The sequence below is a fragment of the Pelodiscus sinensis genome, chromosome 9, assembly GCF_052426305.1.
Source record: "Pelodiscus sinensis isolate ZL-2025 chromosome 9, ASM5242630v1, whole genome shotgun sequence".
Lineage (NCBI taxonomy): Eukaryota > Metazoa > Chordata > Testudines > Trionychidae > Pelodiscus > Pelodiscus sinensis.
In genome coordinates this window covers 25,093,240-25,116,719 of record NC_143060.1, presented here as the reverse complement: position 1 = coordinate 25,116,719, position 23,480 = coordinate 25,093,240, and the positions used below count along the sequence as shown (strand labels likewise).

Genomic DNA, 23,480 nt, shown 5'->3' with positions numbered 1-23,480 from the left:
AAATCCCTCAGCCTCTCCTTATAGGTCATGTGCTCCAGCCCCCTCATCATTTTGGTTGCCCTCCACTGAAAGCTCTTCAATGCGTCCACATCCTTTCTATAGTGGGGGAGGGAGGGGGGTAGAACTGGATACAATGGCCTCACCAGAGCCAAATAAAGGGGAATAATCACTTCTCTAGATTTGCTGGCAATGCTCCTCCTAATGCAACCTATTATGCCATTAGCCTTCTTGGCTACAAGGGCACACTGTTGACTCATATACAGCTTCTCATCCACTGTAATCCCCAGGTCCTTTTCTGAAAAACTTTTACTAAACCAGTTCATCCCCAGCCTGTAACAATGCTTGGGATTCTTCCGTCCCAAGTGCGGGACTCTACACTTGTCCATGTTGAAACTCAACAGATATCTTTTGGCTCAATCCTCTAATCTGTCTAAGTCACTCTGGACCCTCCCCCTAGCTTAGTGTCATCCACAAACTTGCTGAAGGTGCAAACCATCCCCTCATCCAAGTAATTAATAAAGATGTTGAACAAAACCGACACTAGACCCGATCTTTGGGGCACTCCGCTAGAAACTGACTGCTAACCTGACATCGAGCCATTAATCACTACCCGTTGGGCCTGATTAGACAGCTAGACTTTACATTACAAAAAAATTACAAAAAAAAAAAAAAGAGCCAAAGTCTGATGCACAATCTAGGCCATTAGTGAATGAATATCAAATTGAAGAATTTTATCAATGGTCTACCCCAATGATAATCCCAGCATGATGGGGAACAATGCTCCAGGATACCTTCTCATTGCACTCCACCTGAAACATGAACAACAGATCAGGGTATCCTAAGTGTTGATTTCATTAGAATTAATAATTTTTACTATTACTTTCTGCTTTCATTCTTATCACTGAATTGTGTCAAATGTCTCTCATTTCCCAATGTCAAACACAAACAGGGACAGCAGCAAAAACAAGTACAATGGGTGAAATCCTACCTACTTAAAATCAGTAACAAAACTTCCATTGATATTCAAAGTTAATGCTGGATTCACACATTGTCAGACTTAATTGACTAGGCCTGTCAAGCCTACCCTAACAGCACTGGGATGTGAAGCAACTCTCTCGTTCTAATGATAGCCATTCCTAATAGGTATCATTTCGTCTTTGTTCTTCTTACTAAACTAAGGAAACCTTTGCTAATGTTAATCTAACTAAGCAAAAAGAAAATAGCCCTTGAAAAGGAAGAATTAAAAAGAAACAGATGAGGGAAGCATTGAGGACAGACACTCGCTGTGATCTGAGCTTGCTGCACCTTCAGTGACTTAAAAGGAACGGAAGAGTGGGAGGGGCCATCCTCCTCTACGTTGTCAGAATAATCTCCAAAGGAGAAGAGGGAGAAGCAAGTGGCCCATTTACCTTGTTTTCTAGCATATTCCACTGATCAACGCCAGAAGGTGCCAATCACAGAAATGGAAATTCTCAGGGGTCACTCAAAAGAGCAACACTATGTCCATGCCAGATTGATCATATGCAATTTTCTATAAATATTTAAATCCAGTAATTATCATCAAAATAATTTGTTTCTTTTGAATTATACCAAAGTGAAAAAAAAATCATTTGGGGGGTAATTTTTGAAGCATAGGGTCTCTTGTTCCAAAGGCACATATAGCAGTGGCTCTGAACCTTACCAGGCCACTCACTGTGCCCCTTTGAAGAGACTGATGTGTCTTACATATCCCTAAGGGTATGTCTACCCTAGTTCGAACTACGGTGGTTAATGTAGGCATTCGAAGTTGCAAATGAAGCCTGGGATTTAAATATCCCGGGCTTCATTTGCATCTTGCCGGGCGCCGCCATTTTTAAATCCCCGTTAGTGCGGACTCCGTGCCCGCGGCTACATGCGGCACGGAGTAGGTAGTTCGAATTAGGCTCTCTAATTCGAACTACCATTACTCCTCGTGGAACGAGGTATACCGGTAGTTTGAATTAGAGAGCCTAATTCGAACTACCTACTCCGTGCCGTGGGTAACCGCGGGCACGGAGTCCGCACTAATGGGGATTTAAAAATGGCGGCGCCTGGCAAGATACAAATGAAACCCGGGATATTTAAATCCCGGGCTTCATTTGCAACTTCGAATGCCTACATTAGCCACCCTAGTTCGAACTAGGATGGCAGTGTAGACATACCCTAAGTTGCACCTCACTTAAAAACTGCTTCTTTAAAAAAATCAGAACTAAAACTGCATATGACATAAAAAAACAAGGTGTCAGCACACTGAAAGATTGCTTACGTTCTCATTTCTGCCATATAATTATAAAATACAGTAAACCAATTGGAATATAAACATTTTACTTGCATTTTAGTGTATAATAATATGGAGCCATATAAACAACTATGAAATGTTAGTTTGCACTGATATCACTAGTGTTTTTCATGTAGCCTGTGGTATAAATCAATCAGCTCTAGATGAGTAGATATACTCCTGGAAGATCTCTGCATACCCCTACTTGAGAACCACTGAGAAACAGCATTAAGTATGCACCAATATAGCACAGATTTCACTTGAAAATATATATTTCTTTATTTTTAATATATAAAAATCTGTAGTTGTAACTGATTCTTATGCCTTCTGCATTTGGTAAAAATATTTTTCAATATAGTATATTTTCAGAGATTGATGACGTTCCCCTCTAAACACAGGATGCCCCTAAGATTTATTCAAATCTGTCCCCAGTAAGCCCTACTTGGAGTGCTTAAATGGAAATAAAATGGTGACTAGCCTTCTGCACTGGGATGATCTTCACTCATATTACACGCATACAAGGATACTGTGCTGTGACGTAGCATGCACAGGATTTCTTATTTTATCATGAAATGCAGGGCCGGTCCTAACCAATTGGCAGCCCTGGGCGAAAAAACAAAAACAAACACTGGGGAAAATTTGTAACCAGGGAAATCTGGGGGAAGGATATGGGAGGTCAGGCTGAAATGCGGTTGCAGCCCGCCCCTAAGGCCAGCTCTGTCAGCAGCCCCTAAGACCAGCTCTGATGAATAGACAGTAAAATTTGAAAAATTACATGCACTTATTTTAATGTTTTAAAATGCATAAAGAGCAAACAATTATTTCAAAATCTTAATTAAAAGAGTCTTTGCTCAATACACTGTCACTGGAGAGATAAATCAACTTGCAGCAATCTTGGACTGGTATTTAGGCCCAGGGCCCAAACAACTTAATGCTCATCCAATTTCGTATAGCTATCGCATAGATGGCAACTTTCCAATCATCATCAATGCAAATGATGTACAGCACAATGTAAAGTTATTCATTAGACAATTCCCAAAGATCACCTTTGCTATAGACTATGAAATAGATCCAGAACACCTCTTTTTGGCTGTCAAAGCTTAAAAACTAGTGACACGGTACTCACTAGTGCTGGAATGGCAAGGTTAAAATTTAAGATGAATGTATGTGCTGCTTTGCCCATTAAAATATATTTAAGATGAATATATGTGCCTATGTCCATAAACATGGTTCAATTTTGGGACTGTCTAGCAAAATATGACCTTGAGCCTGGACCAAAATACAGTGTTGTCAATGTAACTACACAGAGAGAGAGAGAGAACCATACTAATACAGGCAGTCCCCGGGTTACATGGATCCGACTTATATCGGATCCCTACTTACAAACGGGGTGAGGCAACCCCGCACTAGCTGCTTTCCCCCAGCAGACCAGGGAGACGCGGAGAGGCTTTTCTCAGCAGACACCTCAGCTTGAGAATAAAGGACTGAGGGAAGTGAGGTGTGGGAGAATAAAACTGAGCTCTGAAGAAATGTATGGCTAGAGTTTCCCCTACAATATGTACCAGTTCCGACTTACATACAAATTCAACTTAAGAACAAACCTACAGTCCCTATCTTGTACGTAACCCGGGGACTGCCTCTACATCTGAGTGCCACAGTGGGGCCTATTTATGGTAGAAAAAGGGATTCTATAAAAGTCTGCCTGGCACCGTACCAGTTGTGAATAACACTTTTAGGAAATAATGAGCTATTAAAATGAGTCCAGTAAATAGCCCAATCAAATGAGCATCCAGTATAATGAGGAAGACAACAAAATCAATAAGAAAATATGATCAGACAGTCTTACTTGATAGCCATTGTATTTTTGAAAAGATAGAAATTGTTTTATTAATATATACTAAAGATTGTACCTTAGATACTTGGGGCTCCATTAAAGAATATAAACAATTCCCTTAATGACCATGCCCCCAGCAAGGCAAAATATCACTCTGTACATAAGTATCTCACAGGCCACAGTCCACACACACAAAACACAAAGCACATTTCAGAGAAGATGAAAGGATGTTAAAACTAAGAAGACTTCTGCTAACTTGCCTATTATAATTCTTGCACAAAATGATTGGGTACACACATATATATATTTCATACACTGTTAACAGTATTTTCTTTTTTGAGACAGGATACACTAGGAAGCATTTCTAGTGAGTAAACAACAAGACACGGGAATATACTTGACTAATGAAGGGAATGACATGATGTCTCATGAGTTTAAGAATGTAATGCTAAAAAACAAACACTAAGAGCATCAGCAAAACATACTCCCTGAAAAGCCAACCTTCAAAATAAAGTATTTAATGTCAGTCTACTCTATTAGCATGCTTCTCCATCCACAGATTTAAATAGTTGCTTACAGATGCTGCAAATTGATTTGTCCCCTGATAACTGTTGGAGTTGCTGACCGAAACATTGAAGAATAACAGCTTTTTAATTGAGTTTTTGTGTGTGACTAACTGTAAAGTGCTTTATCCTTTTTCTCACTTTGTCACATCTGCACAGATTTCAGAGGTAGCACCAGGCTTTAGTGTGACTTATCTTTACATTTTCTATCTCTAGCTCCCAAACAATCAATGCAAAAGTAACATTTGGAGTTATTCTCATTGTGATGTCTTTGGTAGTCATCACTTTTAATATTTAGAGGCAGGCCAGCCTAGCTATATAGGTGAACTAAGTGTTCACTTGGGGCACCTGGCTTTCCAGGGTGCCAAATTAGACAGCAGTGATTTTTTTCTCGATTTAAAAATGTATGTTAATGTGTTATCTCTTATAAACAAAAGTATCAAATATTATATTTGTGAAACAGTATATCATTGCAATGTCAACACTTGAGTTATAATATTTATTTCACATTATAGAGCATGGCTATCTATGTAAAATACAATTAATATGTGTCATGGCATAGCAGTTCAGTCATTCCCAGAAGATCAGTGTTGACTAATCATAGAGTTCAGTCAGCGTTGCTTGCCACTTAGTGAAGGCTGGTCAGCAACCAGCAATAGCTGTTCTGCCATGTTACAAGAAGTGATCCTGCAGATGCTGTGCCCACAAAGTATTTGTATTGTGTTGGACTTGAAAATTTGGCAAGAGGTTTTAACAAGATTGTAAAAGGAGAATCATAAGTAATCATAAGATTAAGATTGTGTATTTATTGTACAGTAAAACCTGTGTTATCTGGCACTCTCAGGGATTAGGGCATTCTAGTTATCTAAAAATTCCAGTTATCTGAGGGTCCCATAAACCTAGGAAAAACCAATGGACAATAATAGAAAAAATCAAGTTTTTAATATTGGAAGTTTTGTAGTGTGAGGCAGTTGGTCTCACATTTCTATTTTGAGTTAAAGATGATTAGTACTTCTTACATAAAAAATTGTTAAGCCAATCACGGTAAACCAAACCAGGCCTAAGCGCCTGAAGATGTGACAGTATTGTGGCTGGGGCAATATTGGTTAACAAAGTTTTCTGGTTAACAGAATGCCGGATAACAAAGATTACACTGTAGATTATTACTGTTAAAGTTATAAATCCATGTTATAAATCCATGGTAGGTCCTCATATTAAATACTGCATACAAAGGTGGTCACTTCATCTTAAAAAAATAATATTGGCATTGGAAAAGGTTCAGAAAGGGGCAAAAAAAATATTTTGGAATGGGTTTGGAATGGGTGCCATATGAAGAGAGATTTAAAAAAATGTGACTTTTCAGCTTAGAAAAAAGGAGACTAAGGGGGGATATAATAGAGGTCTGTAAAATCATGACAGGTATGGAGAAATTGAATAAGGAAAAGTTATTTTCTTGTTTCTATAACTACGGGTCATCAAATTAAATTAATAGGTAGCAGGTTTTAAACAAAAAAAGGACGTTTTTCTTCATGCAACACATAGTCAACCTGTGGAACTCCTTGATAAAGGATGTTGTGAAGACCAGGACTTTAACAGGGTTCAAAAAAGAACTAGATAAATTCATGGAGGATACGTCCATCAATACTTATTAGTCAGGATGGGTAGGAATGGTGTCCCTAGCCTTTGTTTGACATATGCTAAAAATGGATGACAGAAGAGGGATCGCCTAATGACTATCTGTTCTGTTTACTACATCTGAGGCATCTGGCATTGACCACTGTCAGAAGACAGGATAATGGGCTAGATGGACTTTTGCCTGACCCAGTATGGCCATTCTTATGTTCTTAAAGTAATAAAACCCTGATTTTCGAATACCTGCTTGCTAATGTTAACAAATACCACTTATCACATACATTCTTTTTCTTTCCAATTGCAATCTTGTTCAACAACAGAAATTCTGGCCTTCTGTTTAATTTTTTAAATAGTTTTAAGTGAACATTACAATTATAAAACAAGTCTGGTAAATTTTAATTTATGTTACTATGATGTCGTTGTATGTGCAGTAACTCATCAGGAAAGATTTCAATAAGTAAAGAGCTACATACTCTAATAACCTATGGCACTGCAAATTTATATATTTTTTTCTTTCCATACATGTATTCCATATTTAATCGTTCTTAATAATAATTTTGATTCATTTATTTTTAATTTAAAAAAAGTAAAGTAGAATACTATTATTATTGTTCTCTAGTTTGATAATTGAAACAGTTTTGCAGTCACAAAAGGGCATCTGCATAAAATAAGTGACCATGAAACTCAGGTTCATTACTTTGGAAAAAAACTGCAGAATGAGCTGATTCGATGCCTAGTAAATGGTATTTAAGAGAAAATCTTAGAAGCTGCCCCATGTACAAAATACATTTTAATTATTCTGGACTGCACACCAGATGCAAGTCAGATCAAGCAGATGACAATGATCATCCATTTTATAGATGCTTCAAAATCTGCTGTTGAAGATAATGCTGAAGTGATCCTTCGGTATCAAGAAATAAAGTTTTTCACAGCTTCCCCAAAATCAGTTCTTTTGGAAGGAAGATAGTTACAACTCAAAATGCAACTGTTTATAGCGCTGCCCAGAAACACTGTGTACAACCCAAAACAGTTGCATATTTAAAGTGTCAGTTACTGGGTGGTTTATCCTATACAGTATAATTGTGTGAGACTTGGGGTACGTCTAGACTACATGCCTCTATCGCCAGAGGCATGTAGATTAGGCTACCGGGCATAGGAAAATGAAGCGGTGATTTAAATAATCGCCACTTCATTTAAATTTACATGGCTGCCGCGCTGAGCCGACAAACAGCTGATTAGCTGTTTGTCGGCTCAGCGCGGTAGTCTGGACGTGCGGGGGTCGACATCAAAGGCATTTGTCAACCACCCAAGTATGCCTCCTGCGATGAGGTTTACCACCCAGGTATGCCTCCTGGGATGAGACAAATGCCTTTGATGTCGACCCCCACGCGTCCAGACTACCGCGCTGAGCCGACAAACAGCTGATCAGCTGTTTGTCGGCTCAGCGTGGCAGCCATGTAAATTTAAATGAAGCGGCGATTATTTAAATTGCCGCTTCATTTTCCTATGCCTAGTAGCCTAATCTACATGCCTCTGGCGACAGAGGCATGTAGTCTAGACGTACCCTAAATGAAAAGTAGGGAAAATCTATGTTTATTTAGATTTGCATATAAATAAAGGTAACATTTCAACATCAACTTCTCATTTTTCTCTATATTGAATGTGTGTTTGGGAGGGGAGGCGTGAGTGGGTGTCAAAGTCATAGTTCGCCTATGGTATGATTCAGCTCTTTCACAAGTCAGTCTCCACCAGTAGGGCTCCTATGGTCAGAATATGACTATAGACAGAGCTTAATAGAGCACAGAATTTCTGTTTCTATTGGAAGTGCTGAGGAAGTGAATATTGCTGGTGCTGGTTTTGCGAAGTGCATTTAAATTTCCCTGGGAGAAGGTTGCTGTAGTTAATATTTACATTATGTTAGTGCCTAGAGACTCCAGACAGAATTGAGGCCCATTGTGATAAGCAGCACATAAAGTTTTAGACAGTGCCAAATATTCAAGGTATTTTAGATACCTAAGCTGCAGCTGGGTGCTTATATAACATTAAAAACACTCCTAACAGGCTAAGCATTAAAGTTCCCCTGATTTCAAAGGGAGATAGTAAAGAGGTGAGCTGACTTGCCTTCCGAGTAAACAGGACTGTTTCAAAAGTTCACAAGTGGAGTGAGCCCAAGATGGCAGCCACATGAAAATATAAACACAATTTTATTGCTTCTGAAATTTTCAAAGTCTGTGGGATAAACAATTCCATTACAATTTCTAAGTGTCAATTTTGGTGATGTTTGTAATGCAAGATAAATGACATTTTAAATCTTATATCTGAACTTCCTTGTTTTAATTATATCATGAAAAGCTTTGTAATGCAAGATGAATGACATTTTAAAACTTATATCTGAACTTCCTTGTTTTAATTATATCATGAAAAGCTTTACAGTCATTACAGTAAGTACTTTCACAGTACAGGTTGAACTTCTTTAGTTTAGCACTCTCTGGTCTGGCAACATCCATGGTTCAGCATAGTTTTAGTTAGCTGGATTTCCACTTATCATAGGTGTGGCCAAGTGTCCTGCAGTCCCATAAAGCTTGTTTACAGCCACCAGCTCTCAGTGTTCTGTGTTATTATTTAGCTCTAATTTACCATTAAATGTCTACTAAAGAGTCCAGCAAGCAGTGGAAGGGTTGGTAATGCTGCGAGGGTGCATTTACACTGCACCGTTATTTTGAGATAACTAGTGTTATTTCAAAATAATAATGCAAGCATCTACACAGCCATTTGTCATTTTGAAAAAATTCTAAAATCTGTAAACCTCATTCTTCGAGGAATAACGCCTATTCTGAAATACCTATTTCAAAATAAGGCATGAGTAGATGTTCAACTGCTACTATTTTGAAATAGTCCCTCAGCAGGGCCATTCTAAGTTATTCCTCCCCAGTGCCTCCTGGGGCTCTAAATTCAGATAACACTTCTACATTAGGGAAGCTTGCCTCAGACTAATTTTGAGGCTTCCCTGCAGTATAGATGTGCTATTTCAAAATAAACTATTTCAGAATAACTATTCCAGAATTGTTTATTTTGAAATAAGCATGCTGTGTAGACATACCCCTAAACAATATTGACCTCCTGTGACTCAGCAAATTCTTTGGTTCGGCACCATCAGGTCCTGAGGGTGCCAGACTAGGGAGGTTCAACCTGTACTGTTTTTCTCTTCCATGTGTGTTAGTTATTTAATCTTACATTCCTACCTTGCTCCCTGCTGAATTTAGCAGTTTAAAAAAGGGCTGGGTTGACTGAAAAAAATTGCTCAGTTGCAGAACACCTGCACCCCCCCACACACATCCCATAGCGCCAGTGTGCTTCAGCATGAACCTATATGGACCTTGTGTTCATTCAGTCTTATCCTCTCTAATGAGCATGCCAACAAAGGTTCCAATTAGTACAAACCAGGGAGTTAGTTCTGGAGATGTTGACATGTCTCTGCTAGGAACTGAGCTGAAGTCTGAGTTGCTTTCCAATAAAAGTATTTTAAAAATATCAAGTTTAGAAAGAAATTCCTTCCCCAAAGCAAGTGTTTCCCCTAGGGTTGTCTCCGCTCCTGGTCCTTCCCATAAACTGAGTGGTCCCAGCTGTATAAGAAAGGGGAATACAGAAGAAGGTTGAGGAATGCCATCCTAATATAACATGGGACAAATTTTCAACATGCCTTTTTAACTGCATCACACAGTTGCTTGGAGAAACCTTCAATTGCAATCCTCGTATTGAGATCAAAGAGTGGATATTTTTAAATGCAAATGAAGTGAATATGGCTGCACTACTGACCACACAACTATCAGAGGGGTAGCCATGTTAGTCTGAATCTGCAAAGTGATGAAGAGTGTTGTGGCACCTTATAGGCTAACAGATTTATTGGAGCATAAGCTTTTGTGGGCAAAGATTTGTTTTGTGCATCTGACATGAATCTGACAAAGTGGGTCTTTGTCCACAAAAGCTTATGCTCCAATAAATCTGTTAGTCTATAAGGTGCCACAGGACTCCTCGTTGCTTTTGATCACACAACTGTCAATCTAGTCATCAATGTGTGCTACATGACCTTCTTTGTGACATCTTGTTATTATCCTGCATTTCTTGCTTACAAGCCCTATTTAAGGAAATGTGAAGTGTCTGTTTCCACAGGTTAGCCTAGTTTTGTTGTTTTGTAAAAGTCAGTCATTTCAACTTAAGCAGAGGAAATGAGAACACAAGTAATTGAGCATTTATGATTATGTTTGCAACTGCAAATTCTTCATTCCAAAAGTTATTCTGCACATGTAACATTAATTGCTTCAAGAAAGATATATTTTTAAAAAAATAAATAAGATTGGGTGAATTGTTTCCAGGGCAATGCAAATGAGATGATATGAGAAGTGACAGAATTGAGGCTGAGATGAAAAATGATGCACTAGCAGGTTCAGGACTAAAAAGCACCGAACTGCAGAACTACTTCCTCCCTCCCCCACTGCCACCCAGGAAAAGATTCTGCAGGAAGAAATCCTTCACTGAGTTCCTCCAGATTATTCTGTCAGAGAGGGAGGACCACAGGGCTCAAGCCTAAGGTTGGAGGAACCTCAAGTGTCCATAGAAGGCAATGGCTATCCATGTGCCAATGCGCCACCTTTGATGGACCCACATATTAGGGACTTCCCCTGATTGCAGCTGCTCCTGAGATCCCCAGACACCATTCACAGAGAAGATAATACAACTAAACAGGAATATCTGAGTAGCCCAAATATCTGACATGCACTCAGCTTGTGGAGCATAATCTACAGCAGGGCTACTCAACACGCATCCTGTGGGCCACATGCGTCCCGCAGCCTGTTTGTTTGCGGCCCACTGTGCACTTTGGGTTTATGTGGGGCTTAACACGTGGCTCAAGGGTGGGAGCCAAAACAAAAAAGAAGTCAATAGAATGATCTTCTGTTGATATGCGGTTTAGTATTTAAATTCCTGGACTGTCATTGCTCATTAAAAGTGCTGTCATATAGGTGGAAATCAGGTAAATATTGCATTTTATTAATATCAGCAGAACTGACTTAAATGGGGCCTGTGTGTTGTGTAGTCTTGTCTTACTCTTTGTAGTCATGCCCGTCAGTTTGAAAGAAGCTATTTGCATATATTTGCATATCTATTTGCATGTATATGCAACCACACTTAAGTTGCGGCCCTTGGCATGTGCTGTGAGTATCATTGTGGTCCCCGGGGCTTCCAAAGTTGAGTAGCCCCGATGATCTACAGTCTCTGGAGAAGGGGAAGAGAGGCTTCCACAGCATCCCCACTTCTACAATGAAGAGAAGCCTTCCCTCAGATACACAGATCTGTGGAGAGAGCAATGATCCCACAAGTTGTATCCATATGCATTCCTGTCACCACAAATCTTTGTTAAACTATTCGATATTAAGAAAGGAATGGCATTGGCATTGGCTCCTAACAAGATGTTTAAGACATTGGATACAAAGAGCAGGAGATATATGAATATGCCTGGCATATCCATTCATATATATTCTGTACACACATACCAAGAGAAACTTTTAAAATCCTAATAGCCTCTCCAACTTGTTACAAAGTGCCAGTAAATGAAGCTTAGATTTACTGAGTTATTGATGTGCTGTTTTGTCTGTGTTTTAAGCAGTAACACGCTAAAAGATAAATGAGCCAATTAATCGTGCCAGTCACTTTCACCATTTCCTGGATAGATAGGAAAAACATACCTCATGATGACCAGCTATTGTAGCAATATGAAGTGCTGTAAGAGCTCCGTATCCAACTTGCTGAATGTCAGCTCCACCATGCAGCAGGGCAGTCACAAGTTCTGCACTGTCCTACAAGGTGCACATTTCAAATGTTACTGTTAGGGATACAAACTTCTCTAAAACAGTGTATTTCCCTGATTTTGTGAGATATTTAAATATCACTTAGCTTCCAAACCATCTTTAAATGCTTACATGGATTATTTTAAGTATCAGAACCATTGGAATGTCAAACCCAGAAGGACACACTAAGGCTTCTCAGGATCTTAAAATATAATCCCACAAATGCACAAGATAATGTGTTGAATATGAGGATGGTATTTTGTATGAGTCTCCTTGTTGACAACCTAATGGACTAAAACACTGCTGATCTTTCTGCCTGATATAACAATGTCAATGGAAATTGTATAAGTAATAATAGTTTGTTGAGACTCTAAGGTCAGTTCACAAATGTGTGTTATAAGGGCCAATATCTAGGTGAGGTGGATATTACTGAACTCATTTGCAAAGGGATAAGCTTAAGCACAGAGGACTGAAGAGATTTGCTTGGGGTCACTCAGTGATTCAGTGCCAGAACCATGAATAGGAGCCAGTCCTCTATTCTAACAGCAAAAGTAGACTTGTTCCTATACTGAACCAGATCCTCAGCTGACTCTAATGGAACTATGGTAATTTACATCAGCTGAGAAATTGGCCCTGTCAGCCAGCCTGGAAATAAACCATCTTCAAATGACCATTCTGCATCCAATAGCCGAACACAAAACACAGCCTGTCAGGCTGATTAGTATTGTTTCATTGTTTCCTTGTACTCTGCTGTCTGTCAGTATACATTCATTGTCTCACATCTTAGACTTATATTGTATACTCTTTGGGGCAGGGACCATTTCTTGATTGTTGTTCTGTGTTGATTGCTCAGCACAATGGGGTTGTAGCCTATGTCCAGGGCTGGTACATGTTACAGTAATAAATAATAAACAACAAGACCACAACAGTAGAAAATGCTCAAGCTCATGCCACTACTGCAGCTCCCTCATCCTATATGGGATACAAAATCTAGCCAAGTCCATGAATGAACTGGCATTACAGAATGTGCAGTAAAGCTGTGACTGCAGACCCATGTGTTCAAAATGTGTGTGTTCACCTTCTTGGAGAAATGATCAACTTCAGTATGAAATCATGAACCAAAGCATTCCCTAACGCCACCCTCAATGCCAAATTTTAATTCTAAAAAATCAAAGCAATTTTTTAGGCCCAGGACTCTGGAAGATGTTGCTATATGATTGCATATAATATTTCAACCTGAATTTAATGAAAAAATAAAATCTGAAAATAAAATGGCCTAAGCTAGGAATTCCTTTTCCAAATGATAACTCAGTCCAGCCTACCTACTTCTGCTATGATCTCATCAAATCTCAGTAGGTAACCTGGTCATAGCCCAGATAGAGGAAATGCCATTAAAGTCATCCTTTACTAACACTTACTACACCATAGTATCTGGCTATATTTTCCCATGTTTTCTATATAAAATAACTGTAATATCACACATGTTATGGCATGATAAAGGCTAGTAAATACCAAAGCCTTAAAATTTCAGATGTCTTCCAAAAGAAATTTCAGATGGTACAGTTGATTTCAAAATTCAAAATTTTCAATGCTTAGTTCCATGGAATCTAATCAGAGCCTAGAAAAAATATTGTGTGACTCGAGTGACCAAGGTCTTGATTCAGGAAATCATTTAAGCAAATGCTCAACTTTAAGTATATTCCTAATTTTCATTTATTTCACTGTAAACTTGAAAATTGTGAGCAAAGTAGCATGAACTAATATAACTAAAACAATCAGTCCCACCTATAACTACTTTCAAGAATATTTGAATCTGTCTGCAAATCATTTTAATTAAGAAATAAAAAGTAAAATTTTCTCAAATCAGTCATCACCATTGTCCTTGAGAGTAAGGTAACAAAATTCCCAGAAGGCAATTAGCTAATGTGCAGCATTGCAAACAAGTGAAAGTTTTCTTTATGACTGCTTTAGGCCATCTTCCTACATCCTGAAGCATCAGATTTGATTATCTTTAGTATTTTGGTTGACACAGGTCAATGTAATTGTTATCAGTGGTCATAAAATTAAACTAGTTAAAGAAATAAAGAAATAGCAAGTTAGAATAGCACAGTAATTAGGAAAGAAAAGACAGTCCTGTGGTGAGCAATTAGAAAGTTAAACCAGAAACTTTCAGGTCTAGCTCTGCCAATATATTTGCTGTGTAACTTCGGACAAGTCACTTACTCTCTTTCTGCATTAAGTTTCTCTGTTTGTAAAATGGGAACCACAAGAGTACATTGGGACAGGGGTTGTCTTCATTTTTCTGCTTCATTCATTGCCAACCAACAATGTCGGCTCTTAACAATAAATACAATAAATAGTAAAATAAAATTAAACATTACAGTTAATTGGGGAACTTCAGCTAAAACAATATTGTGTCAAAAAACAAGGCAGGGAAATAGCAAAGTTTTGAGAAAATGTCTTTCTTTCTGTAATTATAATGATAAGAATGCTTGTTTAACCCACAGACACGTTGTGACATTTAATTAAACAATGTTCATGAAAGATGCTAAGTCCATAGTATTTTCCTGTGTGTAGGTATTTATAAGTGATTTTCCTATGCATTGTATAAAAGGCATAGAGATTTTTATTGGGATTAGTAATTTAGAGAGAGCTGACTACCAAACATATTGCCTTCACATTTCTAATTTACCTTATAAGCTGCCAAATGCAGAGCTGTAAATCCATTTCTTGTTAACCTGGACGGACGCAACCCTTTTAGCATAAGAGTTCTAATATGGGATTTGTTACCTTTATAATAAAAATTGGAAAGAGAAATCATTTACGGAAAAGAACATGCAAATGAAGGCAATCAGATAAGAGCTTCCACACTTAAAGGTGTGGCTACAAAATTGTCAGTTTCTTATTATTAAACTCAGATCAGATCTCAACACTTGTATTCACATTTTCAGTATTCAAAATGCAAGCAATAGTCCTTGAAACTGATAGTGTTAGTTGGAGTTAGAATTAAATGTCAGATGGTGTACAAAGGGAAAGAAATGGATTCCTCTCTGTCCTGGCATCCTCTGACTTTGCTAGTGACTCCAAAGAGGACAGGGGAATGATAACAGTGGCCTGCACACCCATCACCATCAGGTACAGTTTAACCATTCATGGGAACACTTCTGGCACTGGGCACCGACTCACTCACTAATCTCATTCTCATCTTTGAGGAAGGATTTCGCAGAGATTTTTGAGGTGCTAAAAGCACAAACTCCTGTAGCAGCGGTGGCAGCCAGTGCCCTGGGCCCTTTAAATTGATGCCAGAGAATCGCTTCACATGTCTCTGAGGGTTGGAGGGCTAGTACCCAGGTCCGGGCTGCACTGAAGGCTAGATGCACTGGCCCTGCCCCTTCTGCCTGAGGCCCTGCCCCTTTGAGGGGCATGGAGCTGCCCCTACTTGCTTGGGAGGGCTGCTGAAACTGTTGGCCCCTCTGTCAGCATGATACTCCCTCATTCCCTTCCTGCCTCACAAGTTGTGTTTCCTGGACACCTACCTTCTCAACTGATCCCTCCAAAGGCGATGCTCCATTCAGCACCTTTACAAATTATTGTTACTGAGATAGTAGTTTATGGGAATACTAGTCAGCTTTGGCATGAGGTCTCTCTCATCTCCTGCCACCTGTCTTATTCACTTAAGTGCTATGCCTCTGGCACAGCTATGCTAGAAGGGAAAGGTCTGTAGATGCTCTCTCCCTCTTTCACAGGGTTGCCATAATTTAGCTCACATTGTGACTACACAATAATCCATTTCTTAATGAACTCGCAGCATGTGGCAAAATACCACCCCCTTATGGTACAAGTGAGCATCAGGCACAATCGAGCCATTAACGGGAACAGACTGTTCTCATGCTGCCTAAAACAAACCCTGGTCTCTCAGGTCTTGCACGCACTGAAGCTAATGGTAAGCTCCCACTGATTTCAGTGGTGCATAATCAGGTTCTTACTGATTATACATCTGGGCACAGATTCAGCAAAGCATTTAAATACATGCTTAAGTGCCTTCTGCCTTAGGGTAAAATTCACTTTGATTCTGAATGCTGATCTCATTTCATAGTGTGGAACAAGTGCAAAATGCATGAGAACAGTATTGGACAACAGATCTGCAGTATGGGTCAGAGACGAGAGTGTAAAATTCTACTATCAGATGAGTAGCCAAATGATTTCTCTCATGACTTTTCTTGTTCTTGCAGTTTGCTATCTGCAAGAATCACATTAGAGAACATTCTGGTATAGAAGATTTGATTTTTATATTAATTTTATCATATTTTAATTCACCATGTTGTAGAAACATTTTCACGATATTAGAAAAATGAAATGTTATCTCTATGGAAAGAGTATCTAAAAATTCAATCTTCATGCCATCATGTCTATAATGTGTCTATTTCATATAAAATAGTACTATACCTTGATTACAAAATAAATATAACCACTCATTTCAAGTTAGTTGCACATCTGTACTTAAATATGCATTGGAATTTATTGGAATTTTTGGTATATTAAAAAATTATTTAGAAAGGAGTTTAACGTTTAATTGGATCCACTCCACTTTGTCACACAGTAGTTTAAGAATGTTGTAGCTAATGCCTTCCTGAGCATTAGCAAGGACAATGCAAAGAACGCAAATAGTTTAAAAATGTAATGTTCCTGTGGGTTATTAAATAGACCAAATCACTAAGCATGTAAATAACATGCTTAAAGAGTATGAAGGTTCAAATACTTACCCCCGCAAATACAACATAAGTGAAGAAGAGACAGCCCATTTTCTGTGCGGTAATTTAAATTGACTTTGCTGAAAGCTTCATCAGAGCTGAAAAAAGATTTTATAGATTATCATAATTTTCAACTGTTAGCATATTTTCTTTTATTTGAAAAATCTGAAAAAGAAATCTCACTGTAGTTTCACAGAAAAACAAGGCTGGACTCTGTACTAATTCAGAACACTGTAAATCAGAGGCATTTCACGGAGGTCAATGGATTAATTTACATTTTTACTGTTGCAAGTGAAATCAGAATCCAGTTCTTACTTTTCCTAAATTATATTTCTCTTTTGATGCTATTTCTACACTCACATATACAAATTACATTATAACAATAAAGGGAGAAGAAAAATTCTTTTAGGAAGAAGAATCATGTGCTAAATCACCATCTTCCCCCTATATCTCATCTTTCAAGGTGACAAAAGTGATAGGAAAAAAATAGAGAAATCCATGTATTCATTTCTAATGAGTCCAACAGCATGACATCTGAGGGAACAAGACAATGAAGCTAATTTCAAAGAATACACATATCAAATATAGATCTTGCAGAAAATAGTTTCTGTTTCTTATATGACATGACAAGACAGGCAGTGAAGCCCTTTCAAATGAATATATGCTAAGACCCTAATAATAGGAACAAGCTCCCTGTCCACTAGGAAGCACAGTAAGATGCATCTACACAGTAAGGCTTAACACAAAATAAGCTACTCAAATTGAGCTATGTCAATTGCTTAGCTTATTTCAAAATAGCTTATTTTGAAATTGGGAGCATCTACACAGCATTTATTTCAAAATAGAGCACTCTTCCTCGGACTTCCCTTACTCCTTGTACAATGAGGATTACAGGAGTCGGAGTAAGAAGTCCTCCAGTTTGAGGACTTTGAAATAACTGCCTACCATGTAGATAAGGACTCAGTTATTTCAAAATAACGAGTGTTATTTCGAAATAATGTGGCTATATAGACATACCCTAAGAGTGGTGGGAACTAGTAGAACACAGAAATAAAAATTTTCCAACCCTAATGAATTTCCCACTGAAAATGGACAAAACTTACAACAGTCCACAGATCCCAGACAAGCTCGCTTCCTCTACTTTTGAATGAAGAGTGCTGAATTTTAAAATACAATGGAAATTGAATCTATTTAAAGCAATAAATATATATTACAGCAATGGCTTTTGAGGTTGCCAAATTACAGTTCATAACACAAAAGAAGTAGAATATAAAGGATAATAAAAATGTGTGCCATTCAGTTAGGTGTTTGACTTGTTTCTACCTTATCTGCCAAACGCCTTTGCTGCAAAATGTAGTGTTACAAGGTTAAATCTGCTAATAAGCTTTACTCTAGCTCCTAACTGCACTGAATCATATTACAAGATTTAGGCCTGTTATATAGTATGTATAATAGTTGATATGAAACACATATCTTGGCAGGAAGTGTAAAATACATTGGCACATTTTCCTTTTTACTGAATATAAGGAGTTTAAAATATAATACATACTAATGATAAACATGAATACAGGCAGTCCCCGGGTTACGTACAAGATAGGGACTGTAGGTTTGTTCTTAAGTTGAATCTGTATGTAAGTCGGAACTGGCATCCAGATTCAGCCACTGCTGAAACTGACCGCCAGTTCCGACTTACATACAGAATCAACTTAAGAACCCCAAGCGTCTCCAAGTCAGCTGCTGCTGAAACTGATCAGCGGCTGATTCCAGGAAGCCCGGGGCAGAGGCTTACTGTAGTCAGCCACTGGTCAGTTTCAGCAGCAGCTGACTTGGGGACGCCTGGGACAGAGCAGCTGGGGTGCTGCTGGGTTGGTCCAGTAGCGCCGCCGCTGGACCAACCCAGCAGCACCCAAGCTGCTCTGCCCCAGGCGTCCTGATTCAGCTGCTGCTGAAACTGACCAGCAGTGGCTGAATCAGGACGCCTGGGGCAGAGCAGCTGGGGTGCTGCCGGGTTGGTCCAGTAGCGCCCAGAGCGGCGCTACGGGACCAACCGGCAGCGCCCCAGCTGCTGTACCACAGGCGTCCGGAGCAAAGCCGCGGAGCATGGGGGCAGTGGGACAGCCCAGACGCGTCTGGGCTGTCCGCTGCCCGCGTGCTCCGTGGCTTTGCTCTGCTTTGCTCCCCGTCCCCCTGGTCTTACGTCGGATCCGCAGTTACGAACGGGGACCTCTCCCTGGTCTCCAGCAGACCAGGGAGAGGAAGCAAAGCGGCAGAACACGCGGGCAGCAGACAGCCCAGATGCGTCTGGGCTGCCCGCTGCGCGCGTGCTCCGGGGCTTTGCTCTGCTTTGCTCCCCGTCCCCCTGGTCTGCAGACGCGTCTGGGCTGCCTGCTGCGCGCGTGTTTCGCCGCTTTGCTTCCTCTCCCTGGTCTGCTGGAGACCAGGGAGAGGTCCCCGTTCGTAACTGCAGATCCGACATAAGTCGGATCCGCGTAACTCAGGGACTGCCTGTACTTTCGGCAAAAGTATCATCTTCAGAAGGCAGTGGAACATGGGGGGAAGGAAGAAATGGAAATGCATTGCCCACATTGTTCCACCTGAAAGCATCATATGGTTTGTGAGGCATATTGCCTCCATTGATTTTGGAAAAGGAGAAAGAATGCACTACAAAATGGTGTTTGTCCTTCCCAGGACAACTCGTCAGTGTGGGAAGTGCATTCCACAGTCAAGAACCAGTCACTTAAACCACACTACTTCAGCCCCTACAGATTAAGTTGGGATTGTTGGCTCAAGCATTATAGCGGATTTCAGTTTTTATGTTAATGCATGGAAAGTTATGTGCTAAAATCTCTTAAGTAAGTATTGTTAATAAAATTGCTAGCACCCCATGTACTGAATATATTATTTTCAATTAATGATCTTCCTTGGGGGCAATTGGGAATGTGAGACAGATAACCATGAATTTCAGCTTCAAACTCAGATGACCTATTGTATATATGTTACCTAATTTCCACTATTACTTTGTGTATAGGCACCCACTTCCCCTCCAGCTGGGGATGGAGAGTGCTCAGCCCCCAACTCTGCTTCCATCCCATTTCTCCCCTTCTCCCATGCCCCCGCCCCTCCCTCCTGGAACTTCCTTGATACTGCAAATCAACTTCAGAAGCACTGGGAGGGCAGGGGAGGATGTGGTTAGCATGGCCAGCAGTGGGTGAGAGGCACAAAGGGAGGATGGAAAGGGAGGAGCTTGGCACCAGGGGATGCTCTAGCCCCAGAGCACCCACAGAGTCAGCACTTATGACATTAAGTTACACATTAACATGTAGGAAGTTGGGTGAGGATGGCCTGCTGGGTATATTTTATATAAAGTATTGTTTATTAAGGAAGATGATATTCATGGAAATCTGATGGTGTGGGAGCAACTGTGTACAATGTTTTGGATTTTGATGTGTGCAAGTAAAATATGTCAGATCCATTTTAAGAATGAAATGCAATTTTCTTTCTTTTTGCCCATTCTGTACTAAGTACACATAAAGCTCTCAAGCAACTGACCACCACTAATTTATTGTGACATTCAATGATCAGTTTAGTTTTAATTTCCCGCTACATTTTTGGAATGCATGCTATAAATATAGCCTCATGATTTTATGGTGCTTGCAATTAAAATGAAGTCATTATTATGAATAGATTTCTAATAATATCTCTCAAAAAGTATGAATAGCCATTCTGGCTCATTTAAAAAGAATGCATCATAGTATCAAAGAAGATTAGGGCTGGAAAAGGCCTCAGGAGGTCATCTAGTCCATCACAGGACCATTCCCAACTAAAATCATCCTCCCAAGACTTGTCTTAAAAGTCTTTAAGGATGGAGACTCCAGCACCTCCCTAGGAACCATTTCCAGTGCTTTACCACCCTTTTAGTGAAACAGTTTTTCCTAATATCCGACCTAGATCTCTCACACTGTAACTTGAGACTATTGTCTTTTTGTTCTGTCACCTGCCATCATTCAGAACACCCTAACTCCATCTTCTTTTGAACTCCCCCCCCTTCAGGTAGTTGAAGGTTACTATCAAGTCCCCCTTCATTCTTCTCTTCTGCAGACTAAATAAGCCAAATTCCTCCAGCCTCTCCTCATAAGACATGTGCCCCAGCTCCCTTATCATCTCCAGTTTGGTCACATCCTTTCTGTAGGCCCAAAATTGAATGCAATGCTCCAGAATCCATTAATAAAAATAAAGTTTGAAAAATTGGTAATAAAGTGAATGAGTAAATTAAAGCTGCTGCATGTTATGCAAATAAACATGTACAATATATAATATCACAGAAAAGTAGACTGGGCACTCCCACTGGTCCATCATTAGTAACATATTATAGAAAGGCAGTAACTTCTGCACAATAATAGTTATATACATCTCCCCTTATAAAGCTCTTGATAAACAAGCACTGTAACTTGGCTTAGATAATTGACAGAAGCCTGGAAAGCATTACATTTATGTTTGAAGCAAGGGAGAATTATTATGAAAAGTTTGAAGGAAATTGAATAATTAAAAAATAACCATGATTGGAAATTTTGGCTTTTGTCTAACATTTCTCTGTTTCCCCATAGGGCAAATCATCTCATTACTACTCCTTCAAATATTTTAAGTAGCTAAATCTCTTTGAAAACTTCTGTTTGGATAATTCAAGGCCCCACTGATGTCAACAAGAATCTTTTGCCAGTGACTTCAGTGGAATTAAGATCAGTTGCTATGTATTTGGATCAGCACAATACAAAGTACAAGATTAATTTGAATGTGCTTAAATTCATCCTGATTCAAAGAAGCACTTGAGTGTGTTGAACTTTAAACATGACCCATAGATGTCTATTAAATGTCATACAATTCCCCCTACAAATGTAAAACCACTGTTCAATGAAATCAGAATTGGGCCCTGTTTTAATGTTAATCAATTAGGATGCACCTACACAGCAGCATTGTTTTGGAATAATAGCCATTATTCTGAAATAACAATGTGAGTATCTACACAGCAATTCTGTTATTTCAAAATAAATTCTAAATGGACAATTTATTCTGACTTCTGTAGACCTCATTCCATGAGGAATAATGACTACTCCAAAATAGATATTTCAAAATAGCTGTAGTGTGGATGCTCCACTGCTGCTGCTATTTTGAAATAGCTTCTCCACAGGGCCATTCAAACTAATTACTCCCAAGTGCCTCCTGGGGCTCTAAATATGGAGGTTGCACGTCCACATTAGGGAAGCCTGCCCTAGACTAATTTTGAAACTCTCCTGTAGTGTAGACATACTATTTCAAAATAAGCTATTTCAGAGTATTTCTTCTGGAATAGCTTATTTCAAAATGAGTGTGCAGTGTAGATGTACCCTTAAAGTATAGACAAAAGCCTTTAAATGAGCATGCTGAATGTTAACTTGAATCATCATGATTGGTGGCTTTCTGCAGTGAATCATTCTGTCTTCCCAAAGCTTTTCTGGTAGGGGATGGACAGTGGGCTTAGCATCTGCAGACCTGAGTGAAATTTGGAATTTCCATCCCATGGAAAATTCCAGCATTTCTACATTTAGTTCCCTACCAAATTGGGTTGAAAATCTGAATTTTTCAAAAAATTATTTCCAACTTTTTTCCATTTGGAAATGCTGAAACATTTTGCTTGAATATTTTCCACATACAAAATCTTTTGGTGATAAAAAAATATTTCATGTTTGGCTTGTTGGAGAACTGAAATGGGTTAGGAGCTATAGTTAAGAAATCTCATGCTTTCCATTTGTCCCTTAGGATATGTCTACAATATAGGACAAAGTCAAATCAAAATATGCAACTTCAGCTACGTTAACGGCGTAACTGAAGTCCAAGTAGCTTAACTCCGCTTTTGGCATTGTCTACACTGCAGGACGTCAAAGGAAGAACATTCTTCCCTTGATTTACCTCACGCCTTGTGAAAGCAATGTTACTGGCATCCACTGGAGTGCCCCCTCTCACTTCAAATTAGCTGTTTTAACTAAACTGCTAATTTGAACCCTGGAAGATCAACAGCAGTAGCTTCTGGTAGCTTCGATCATCCTTTGTAGTATAGACATACCCTTACAGGGCTGGCTCCCTGGCTGGATTGTACCTCCCATGTCAAATCTACACTCATGTTACTCCTGTGATGCACCTTGCAAAGTCTGGCCAAAGGGAAATCTCTGAGAGACATAATCCTCCCAGGACCTTAGTCCATAGGAGAAAATGGGGGCTCAAATTAGAACTCCAATGTATTCAATGATAAGGAAATACAAGTTGGTGTTTTATTGAACTGATTTGAAATGAAATTTTTTGGGTCACTTCAACAAAACAAAATATTCTGATCAGGTAAAAAAAAATCCAACATTTTATTTTAAGTTTTCCAACAGAAAACTCATCAATAAGTGAGATTTCCAATCTCATCATAAGTAAGATTTTTCTACAGAAAGTTTCTGTTTGTGGAAACCACATTTTCCATAATAAAATCAGTCCGACAGAAACTCTGGACATGCTCTAGCTTAGAATGAGCTATATAGACCCAGG

At 39.2% G+C, this 23,480-nt stretch overlaps 1 protein-coding gene across 3 annotated transcripts in view; it reads right to left on the bottom strand.

Annotated features, from left to right (window-relative positions):
• The window catches only part of LOC102460847 (serine/threonine-protein kinase TNNI3K), a 213,073-nt gene that overhangs the window by 152,893 nt on the left and 36,700 nt on the right, over positions 1-23,480 (bottom strand). For all 3 annotated transcript variants that reach the window (XM_089780463.1, XM_006130399.5, XM_075936240.2), the window contains 3 exons: positions 16,932-17,017; positions 14,861-14,958; positions 12,067-12,177 (listed from right to left, as the gene is read on the bottom strand). In XM_089780463.1, the coding sequence (XP_089636589.1) occupies positions 12,067-12,177; positions 14,861-14,958; positions 16,932-17,017 (295 nt within the window). The remainder of the gene's footprint in view (positions 1-12,066; positions 12,178-14,860; positions 14,959-16,931; positions 17,018-23,480) is intronic.